Here is an 11,145-nt window from a genome sequence, read left to right as displayed (position 1 = left end):
AATAAATGAACTATCCAACAGCTCCACGGATACACATGCTAATGTATTCATTCCTCTTTCCCCTTCTCACCCTTGAAAACATGATGCAGTTGAGGAAAGTCCCACAGAACCAGCTACGAGGTAAAATGAGAAATGGCGCCACCTTGAGGTACTCTCTGAAATTTGTTCCAGCAACTGAAAAACAAGTCAAGTTTACGTTTTTACATCTTTTTTCCCCCCCTAACTAAATAAAATCACTGAAAAATATCCTATATATCATATTAAAAAGTATACAGGCTAACATACTTGAAATGTCAACAGATTAGCATCCTAACATTAATGTCAATACAAAGCACTTTGAATTACCTTGTGTTGAATTGTGCTATATAAATAAATTTGCCTTGCCCAGCCTTGCCTAACATTACCACGAAACTCATAGCGGTAATAGTTACTTGAAATGCAGTAATGTGAGCACATAGTGCTGATGCTCCCTGTGGTCACATGAGTTCCGTCCAGGCGCTCTCGTTTCCTCCCACAGTCCAAAAACATTGGTGTTGAGCTAACTGGAGAGTGTTAATAACAGATGGTAGTGTGGTTGTTTGTATGTTACCCTCCAACATACAATATATATATACCCTGCTGCCCCTCACCTGGGCAGAGCTCTGACAGGATCCAGCAGACCCCTGGACACAGTCCATGGATTGAATCTGGCTTTAAGCGTAGGCTATACTTAGTTGATGTTAGTGACCACATTTCAGTTTGTTCATGAAAAACCTTGTGCATATTATTATCCATCCATCCATTATCTATACCCGCTTTATCCTTTGCAGGGTCACGGGTGTCTGCTGGAGCCTATCCCAGCTAATTACAGGTGAGAGGCAGGGGTCCACCTGGACAACCAGGCACTCACACTCACACCTACGGGCAATTTAGAATCATCAATCAACCTAGTGTGCATGTTTTTGGACTGTGGGAGGAAGCTGGAGTACCCGGAGGGAACCCACGCAAGCACGGGCAGAACATGCAAACTCCACACAGAAAGACCCCAGCCGGGCCAGGGAGTCAAACCGGGAACCTTCTTGCTGTGAGGCAACAAGTGTTAACCACTAAGCCACCGTGCTGCCCCAGAATTATTTTTATTATTATTAATATAATTATAAAATAAAAAGAGGGGGGAAAGTTATAGTGACATAGAATCTCTACCTTAAATTAAGTAATGCAATCATTAAATACTAGCAAGCATCAACACCAAAAAAAGACATCAGCTAAGTAAGAACCAACAATTTACTCTAAATTTCACTTGAAACTAAAACAGCATGTGCCAGGAAAACACCACTCATATTACCTGGTTAAATATGGCTCTCAGTATACAAATTAAACTCAATGGAACATTAAGACTTTAAGAGTGTTGAACAAGATATTTTGACAAAATGATAATAAATTAGCACTAGTCATCTCTGATCAATATCATGCAAGATTTTTTCTTTTCTTTTCTGACAGCATTTCTCTCTTTAAGATGATGGTTCACCACTATCCGTCGTTGTTAAGAAGGTTGTATTCTTCTGCACAACATTTTGTTTAATTGCTTGATAAAGACCAATGAATTGATCCAATAATGGATCCATCTTCTCGACGAACACACAACCTTGCAGTGTAAGTACAAGTCTATCCAGCAGTTGACGAAAGGTTTATTCAACAAGCTGAAGCAAGTAACATATTTGAAAATGGTTGTCACTCACCTGAACTCAAAATTCATAAAAAGTTGGATGAAACACTTCTGCTTTCAATATCATGTTTAATATGTAAATTAAGAGCATAATTCTTTTTCCATTTTCACAACATCAGGTGAACAGATGGATGACTCTGCCAACAAGTTTATGTTCTGGTAAACAGTACAAGGGTTGCTGGAGAAAAATATATATTTTAGGTTTATACAAAGTGCAGGAGTAACAGTGAGAGTAATTTTTCAGTGAAGGACAGCAAAATCCACACAAAAACAAAATACATATTTGAAATAACATCAAAATAAGAGTTTGAGGAAGATTATTTATTTGCTTAACAAAGGGAGGTCACATAAACGTCTCTTTATTTATAGCTCTGATTTTTAGAGGATGGCATGGACTCAGATGGTGGTTTTTTTTCTGTAACATAAAAATACTATTTCATGAAGTTCTTTTATTATATATAAGAATATATTCTGGGCCAAACTATAATTGTGAGGAGCAGAAGAATCAGGCAGCCTTACTTTCAGCAGTTACAACTATTGTCTAAAATAGGCTCATGCATTTGTAATGCAAAGTTATTACATTGAAAATATGCAATACCAAGAATTTTCACAGTCCATCTTTAAGAACATTTACACCTCATACAGTACACATCATATCTAGTATATTGATCTTGAGGAAGCCTTGAGTGGCCAACAAACAGCTGTCTCTGAATATACCCAGGCAACATCAGCTTCTTCCAGATTTAGTATATTCAGTGCAATACACTGCAGGCTAAATAAAATATAAAAAAATGCAAACATACGAGTGCATATGTTTTTTTTTTTTTTTTTTTTTTTTACCTTTTTGTTGCTTTTGTCACTTCAGATCTTCATTATCCCATCAACAGTTCAACTTAAAATGTCCTTAGCAGCTGCATCACAAACCTGCCAACCTCCTCAGCAGTCAATATTAATGCTGGACAGCAGCTCCTCCAAGGCCTCCAGCTTCTGGTTGGCCTCCTCGATGGCACTGTACGTCTGGACGTTGCTGGCGATGTGGTAGCGGATGTCGTCCACCAGAGGGACAGAGTCTGTCTCGTGTCTTTCCTCCACCGATGCCGCGTCCTCTTTTATGATGTCAGCAAACTCGGCCTGCTCCACCAGCTGTGAAAGAGGGACGCGACAAATGGGAGGTGTGAAGCCATCTTTATGTGGTGGCGAGCATGTCTAACAGGATATCCAGAACATCGACCTCAACTCACATTATGAAAATCTAGCAAAAGTAGCTCCCAGACACAGAAACTGCTATATAATAATTTGATCTCAGAGTGGTGCTGTAGCCTAGAGACCACCTGAACGGAGAATAAGTGGAGAGCAGGACTGAAGCGGTAACATGTTACATTTGTACAAACTAAAGAAACATCTTATTGCCATCCAGTCATGATGAAGATCACACCGTTTTCATCACAGAGACGGCGGCACCCACCCGTTCAATGTTCTTGGCCATGAACTCCGCACACTGATCTTCAAGCCGTGAGAGACGGAAGAGTTTGGCCGTCTTCCACATATGTAGGACGTTGTCTTCGCAAATGGTCTTACCAAGCGTCTTCCCACAGAGGCGTTTCAGGCCCGGCAGCAGATACATGTCCGCTACACACAGCACGTCAAACACGTTCTCCATCGTCAGCTGGACATAAATGGGGACCGGTCAGAAATCAAACAATTCTAACAAGCATTCAAGAAGAATCTGTGCATGTGTGTAAGGAGTTGTGAGGTGACGTCCTAATGGCAATTTCTCAAAACTGTAAATTCTGTTATTACCAAAATCACCATCATACCACCATTGTCTGTTAACGTAGTTAAGATGGACAGAACAAGAGTCCGGAGAGCATGTAGATATTCAATATGTTTCAGTGATTAAGAAATGTAAACACGTCATATTTAAAATCTGGAGATACAACAGCTCAGTTAATCAGAGATTGCATGTTGGCAACAAATTAAAACTGTAAAAACCTGATCCACAGGTATCACCATCTTTCATTAAAATTACAATATGCTTTTTCTTTTCTTTGTTTTCTCCTCCAACTTCTCCAGGATGTGTCAGGCTCTTTAGCTGCTAAAATACTCCACAGCATTCTTCAGATGGTAACTACATTTATCCGTCAGCTGTTTAATGCTGGGAAACATTTTCTGCTGCAAACAGCTGTTTGCTGCAGTCATAAAAAAACTGGAAAACCAAAACAATGGACAGAAGATGTTAAACTCTGTTAAAATCAGTGATTCCACAAAAATGAATAGCTAAGCCAGCTCTACCCAAACCACCTCTCCTGCAGCCCCACAAAAGGTCTGTAATCTCACCTTTACTTTTCATCCTTTACACAGATGACTGCAAGAGCTAACACCAAAACAAAAAAACATGTATATAAATCTTCCAAGAACCAAGTCAGGGTAGAAACCATGAGTTTTGGATGGCAGATACAAGTTGAAGCAGACATCGTGTCAGAGTAGAGCTTCAAAAACCTAGGAGCTGGTCATTGATCGCTGCTGAGGAGAGTCCTTCACTTATAGTTAATGATCAGTTCTTGAGAGAGATCTGAAGTATATGAACAGCTTGGTGCTATAAATGGTTACTCTTTTTTTCCTCAAAATGAAATAAATTGCTCTTTTCTCTCAGGTAACTGCAAACTCTGTCCACGGGGGTCTTATTAGTTTTTCATAAGTGTTTTAATGGGTCACTTATAAAAGTTTGGCGCTGGTGCTTCTGGCACAAATAACGCTACAAGTGGATGAAAACAAGCATTACTTTGAGCAGTAGAAACCCAGTTTATTGTAAATTATCGCAAACTGGTCCACCACAGTGCTGTATTTAGGTGACCCAAGAATCAAGAATTTCACCCATGGTTGTTTACATCCCCTGTTTTCTGCACAAGTCCAGAAAACAACCAACTGTGACAGAAACGGCGTACAAACCTCTGTGTCATCCGTGTAGATATGATACATGACGTGGATGAAGATTTCATGCGAGATGTTGTGTAAAGTGATCACTGGGGTGCTGGGCTGAGACTGCAGCTGCTCTCCCTCGCTGAAGTGGTCCTCCAGCAAGGCTTTAAAATAATCGCTCCGTCCGCAGAAGAATGCCTGGACACACGCACCATAAATATTTCACGTTAACGTGAGTGAGCACAGGGTTTACGGGTCAAACGACCACTGCACAAGCTCGACTGCACTTCATACCTTATGACACAAGAAATCATAACCTTCGACTCTGAAGCAGATGTCAGGATAAGTAGGGAAGCGGTCTACCCTGTTAAAAGGAAGTTCACCAAATCCAACCTGGCGAGAGAAAAATAAATTAATAAATCAACAAAACTTATAAGGTACCTACATATCCTCCACACAACATCAAACATATTAGTTTTGGTGCCATCGTGTCCTCACTCTTAATTCAGTAGGCAGTGCACAGTCTGCGAGCTGAGCCATCTCCTCCTGCAGCTGACAGGTATGAGGCTCCAGGCTGAGCACTTTAACACAGATTCCTGGCTTATTGGACACTTCGGTACAAAGAAGAAGAAAGAAAAGACTCACTCCAAGCTCAGGAAAAAAGTCAATACTTTGAAATGTAATCGTGCTATTTTGAAGGAATTTGAAAGATGTGTTGGGATTACTAAAATGTAAAGCAAGACTTAAATCTTACCGAATTCATAGAGTTGTTTGCATTTATTCTCCAGCTCTTCCATTAGATCTGCCATTTTGCACTGCTTAGCCAGCCGCCTGCTGTCCTCCACAAGACTTATGTCGATATCCATTCTTCCTGTATCATTGATTAAAAAAAAAATCAATCATCATTTAATTTCATTTGTATTTTAACACAGATGAAAGTCTTAAAGCACAACTCATGGAAAAGTCTTAAATGACTGCATTCACATTCTCTACGATGAAGGAAAATGTTTTATATCTTGTTCGTACCCTAAAACCCAACTCGCTTTTCTCTACTCTCTCAATAAAATTATCTTCTAGAGGAGACGCCTTGCCTTTTGGTAAGCAAATAATTGCTTTTACATTTTTTATTTAAAAAAAAACTCCATGAGCCATTTTCTTCCTACTTTGTTCCCTTCCTTGTAAAACATGTAGCTAGACTTTTCCATGAATCAGGAATAGTGTGACTTTCTTCCATCATCAATTTAATCTCTTTGAAATTGTTTGGTCTTTTGTTTTCCTCAAAACTTCAGTGTTCTTTAAAACTGTTACAAATATATATTTTTTGTCCACATTATCTATATAATGATAAAAATGTCACAAGCACAATTGGGCCTAAATCATAAGTGTTGCCTCCTAGGATTACCATCAGGCACAAGCTGACAGGACACCTTTAAATCCAGTATTAACAACTGCAGCTGCTGGTTTCTTTGCAAAGGAGACAGCAGAGGCAGGTGAATGTTTTCGGAGCTATCTGTCAGCAAAATTATGCAAATACTTCCTAGTCAGATCTCACAAAAACATGAAGTTGGGATGCAGACTTGGACAGGAAACAGCCCTGACATTAACAGAAGAGTCTGCTCCTTCGGTGCTTCACCTTTCCTGTCAAACATCACTCTTACTGACTATTCACTTTTTTGTGCATTATGGATTTATTTGGGATAGCCTCTTGTTTTTGGGACTCATTCACAGACACAACAATTGTTAAAGTTACCTTCGTTAATAATTTTTTTGGCAGCTCATGTTCATACCTACAAATGTCTTTCATTAGGATTTCATGTGACCGTGACAACCCTCAGAGATGGTACTCATGTGCACCAGACACCAATCAGTATTTGTCATTTGAATCAACAAACAAAAGTTATTTTTGTTACAGTTCAGAATGTAAGAGACTGCAGCCGTTACTGGTGCTCAGAGGACAGGAAAGACTTGCCCAGCAACATATGAAAAGATTAAAGAGGAGTAGATTTTTACTCCCCGAGTTGTGACAGCCTTCAAAAAAACTGCAACCTCCCAACTTCCATGGAAACTAAAATGAAAACTAAAAACATATGAGACATCCCCACATTACTGCAAAGACAAAAAGGGTTTGTCCAACTTTTTGAAATGTCCTAAAACATATACTGATCAGAACATAATTCTACGTTCTCATAAATAACTCAAAGCTCTTTGATTTACAGACTCACAATCTAAAGTGATGCAGTGATGCGGACGCTGCATCAGTCTGTCATGGTTAAGGAGGAGCTGAGCCGAAAGCCGAAACTCTTGATCTACCAGTCAGTCTACCTTCCTACCCTCACCTATGGTAATGAATTGTGGGTAGTGACTGAAAGAACAAGAGCACGAATATGGGCAGCGAAAATGAGCTTCCTCTACAGGGCGTCCGAGCTCTCCCTTCGAGAGAAGGTGAGACGCTCAATAATCCGGTAAGGGCTCAGAGCAGAGCCGCTGCTACTGCACATTAGGGTGAATGAGGTGACTGGAGCACTGGTGAGATCTTCCAGGCATATCCCACTGGGACAGGGAGGAGACCCCGGGAACGATCCCAGGAAACGCGAGAGGGACTGTGTCTCTCAGACACCCCCAAATGAGCTGGACAGAATGATGAGGGAAGTCTGGGCTTCCCTGCTTAGGCTCTCGCCCCCGCAACCCAACCCTAGATAAGTGAAAGAAGATGGCTGGATATATACAGGTATGTCTGTTCTAGGACATACCTGAAGTAAAACAATTTTAATCTGAAAATCTGAACTCACAATTAAATTATGGTCTCCACATCACCCTAAAAATAAAACACATAAGGGTCACATGGGGTTAATGGATCCAATTGACAACTGGCTACTTTAGTCAGGTAGTGCTAATGTGAACTTCTCCTGAAAATAAGCAGCTCCAGCAGCTAAACAGCTCACTTCCGTCACTTTTAAACTATTCCTGCAAAGCAGTAAAAACGACATTGACAGGGATAAACCCTGAATTATCACACCAATTCATACTCACCTGTATAGAAATATTGCAGGATAGCTCCAAAAGCTGCAGGATTGATCTGAAATCAAACCAGTTTTTATCTACATTGATACAAAGTGTATGTGATCAGTTATGACGATGTAACAAATCCGTAAACATATTTAATTACCAAAGGGTGCTTGAGAGTGATGAGGTTCTTTCCTTTCCACTTGGTTTCAAACATCTCTGTGAAGTACTCTGAGCGTGCGCTGAGAACACATCGGTGGGCCAGAAATGTCTGCCCATGAACCAGGAACTTCACATCACTGTGCTGACCCTGCTCTAATAACCTAGTGGTGAAACACAGAAGCATGTTCCTTTTAAGATGTAAACACTTCTGCTTAACTGTTTCCTTTTGATATAAACATCTGAAAAGACTCAGGAAGTTGATACTTACATGTGCAGAAAGTAGTTGAAATCATTCCTCTGCATGGCTCGGACACTGACGCACTTGTAATCCTTGAGCAGGCGCCGAATAGAGTCACTCAGGGAGCCGTATACACATCGCTCACCATCAAACGTGTTGGCCTCACACTTGGCACCTGAAAGTCAGCAGATTTATAAAAAAAAAAAAAAAAAAAAAAAAGAGATTTCAACAAATATATCCAAACCGGCATCACTTTTGCCTTTATTATGCATGCATCACATGAGCCAAGAATATTGCCGGCTTACCACTAGCCAACAGGTACTGGACCAGCTCCTCATGACCGCAGAGACAGGCATAATATCTAAAGGACAAAGTGTTTACATTTCAAGTGTGATTGAAGTTGATGTTAGACTGATGCTTAGACTAACTGCCAAAATTGTACTTACAAAGGGGTGCTGTCCCATTTATCCCTTACATTAAGGTCCGCATCTCTTTGTTCAACAAGGTATCTTGAGGAAAAAAGAAAGGAACAGTTAGTGACATGCTGTTGTATATAACCCTAATTCAAAAAACAATGGGATGCTGTTTAAAATGTAAATAAAAATAGGATTTGAAAGTCTGATAAACGTATATTTTATTGCCAAACAGAACCTAAACAATAAATCAAATTGCTGAAACTGAGGCGTTTTGGCATTTCATGGAAATTATGGCTCATTTGGAATTTGATGGCAGCAAACACACCTCAAAAAAGTTGGAACAGGGCAGTGTTTTGTGTAATATACCCTCTTCTTTTTACAACTGCCTGTTAACATCAGGGAAATAAGGCGACGATAAGATTTAATTTCAAATGTTTTTCTATTGGTTAAAGGTCTGAACTGCAGGCAGACCACCTCAGAATCTGGTCTCTTCTCCTGCAAAGCCATGCAGTTGTGATGGATGTGATATGTGGTTTAGTATTGTCTTGCTGAAAATTTGCAAGGCCTTCCCTGAAAGAAACTTTGTATGCATGGGAGCATATTGTTGCTCTAAACCCTAAATGTCCTCTTTTTTTTAGTATTGATTCTAGATGTGTAAGCTGCCAGCACCATAGGCACTAATGCAACCCCATACAATAAGAGATGCAGGATTTTGAACTAAGCACTAGTCACAAGTTATATCGTCTTTCTACTCTGTGGTCCACAAGGCACGGTGTCCATGGTTTCCAAAAACAATTTCAAGTTGACCACATTTCAATCTGACCACAGAACAGTTTTTATTTTGCCTCAGACCTTTTTAAATTAGCTTTGTTTCCACAGACGACAGTGATGTTTCTGGACTGTGTTCTCATTAGGCTTCTTCTTTAAATGATAAGGCGGTAAACTGCATTTGTGGATTATAGGGTGAACTGTAGAAAATCATGGAAATCACATGCAGTGATATCCAGTACATAATCACACCTGCTTTTAATGCAGTGCCACCTGAGGACCTGAAGATCACAAGCATCCAATTTAAACCTTTGCGATTGTCCAGGGTACACAGAGATTCCTCCTGATGCTCTGAATGTTTTGATGATATTATATACTGTAGATGCTGGGATGCTCAAAGTTTTTGCAACTTTACACTGACAAAGATTTTCCCATGTTTGTTCCATAACTGTTTTGATGCAGTTTGTTGCAGATTTTAGACAGAACCTCTGCCCATCTTTGCATCTAAGAAGCTCTCTGAAATGCTCATTTTATACCCAGTCATGTTACTGATCTGGTACAATTAACTTAATTAGTTGTCAAAACCTCCTCCAGTTGTTTTCGATCTGTGCCAAAAAAAAAATGTAAACGTTTTTATTTGTTTTTTGGGTTGTTTTTTTTGCTGCTTCTGTTACAACTTTTATGGGTTCATGAGGTTTGCAAATCATTGCATTCTGTTTTTATTTACATTTTTACACAATGTCCCAACTTTTCTGGAATTGGGGTTGTACATGATTAATACCTGTTATGTACCTTGAAACACAGGTAGAGAAAGGACTGTATTTAAGGACAATGTGTGACAGAAAAAAAAAGGCATGATGCATGTTATAAGCATAATTCATGCACATACACGCAAAATCTGGCTCTCATGTTTCTTGATTCAGTTTTTTAAACTGACTTTTGTTTGTACCAACATATTGGGAAAGCAAAGAATAATTTACATTGTTTATATCGCATTTATCAAATTAATTGGAGCACCGACATAAACACGACCTGAAAATGGCGTATTTTACAGGATTGGACTGTAACTCTATTTGGTCATTAGCAGGGATCTGCAGAGAAAGTGAAAAAGTACCCTCATGTTCTGCATCTGACACTGACAGCGTCGTCACATCTGGAAACTGAAAAGACGACCTGAAGCGACCAGCTGTATCGTCAAAGCTAGTGTTAGCAGCACTTCCTCATGCTCTTGTTTATATGCAAAACACTCAGCTTTGCACAAAGCAGGCCACATAGACGCTTTAATATTTTTGTCATGAGTTGTAACCATGTTGCATGAAGCTAAGACACCGTCAACAGAGCCGTGGTTACCTGACTCTACAAACGTCGCCCTTTCTGCAACTACTAAACAGATCGGACACGTCCATTGTCGCCTCGGTGGTTTCGGTCCCCTGTAATGCATTGAGACGGCCTGTCTAGCGGACAGGTGAGTAATGGCTGTAGCGTCAGAGGCTGAGGAGGACGTGCAGGAGGCTGGCAGGATCACACTTCACGGACACGGAGTGGTGTTGACAACCGGAGGATCCGCTGTGTTTTGGTCGAAGAGGGACAGGAGTCACGTGGCCAGAGAGCGTTCACGTAAAAACGGAACAGCGATGAAGACGACTCATTTGGTTCGTGTAAGATCTCGTGTAATGAATGTATAAATATATGATTTTTACATAACATGAATATCAATCATGGCATACGTATTTAACAACTTTAGATAGCCAACCGTGCAAGTTTAAACGAGTAACAGGGTGCGTCAATACCTAGAAGTCTGTATATCCGAGCTCAAGTGTGGACCCTGAATGCAGCAGACGTCATTACATTAAAAGTTTTCATTGGATGCTTTGAAAAAGAGTGTGTTGCAACAAAATACTTTAAAATAAGAACAGCACAATATTAAATGCTTG

At 40.0% G+C, this 11,145-nt stretch overlaps 1 protein-coding gene across 1 annotated transcript; it reads right to left on the bottom strand.

Moving 5' to 3' along the window:
• Positions 1-1,754: 1,754 nt before the first annotated feature.
• On the bottom strand, positions 1,755-10,795 carry abtb1 (ankyrin repeat and BTB (POZ) domain containing 1). Its single transcript, XM_061735932.1, has 12 exons — positions 10,562-10,795; positions 8,474-8,536; positions 8,333-8,388; positions 8,058-8,202; positions 7,791-7,950; positions 7,655-7,700; positions 5,379-5,495; positions 5,123-5,235; positions 4,919-5,017; positions 4,655-4,822; positions 3,171-3,371; positions 1,755-2,848 (listed from the first exon to the last, which is right to left on the bottom strand). Exons 1-12 carry the CDS (start codon positions 10,615-10,617, stop codon positions 2,642-2,644), a joined length of 1,431 nt encoding a protein of 476 aa, XP_061591916.1. The 5' UTR covers positions 10,618-10,795; the 3' UTR covers positions 1,755-2,641.
• Between the last annotated feature and the right edge of the window lie 350 nt (positions 10,796-11,145).

Source organism: Cololabis saira, chromosome 12 (genome assembly GCF_033807715.1).
Source record: "Cololabis saira isolate AMF1-May2022 chromosome 12, fColSai1.1, whole genome shotgun sequence".
In the NCBI taxonomy this organism is placed as follows: domain Eukaryota; kingdom Metazoa; phylum Chordata; class Actinopteri; order Beloniformes; family Belonidae; genus Cololabis; species Cololabis saira.
This window is presented reverse-complemented; position numbering and strand designations above follow the sequence as displayed.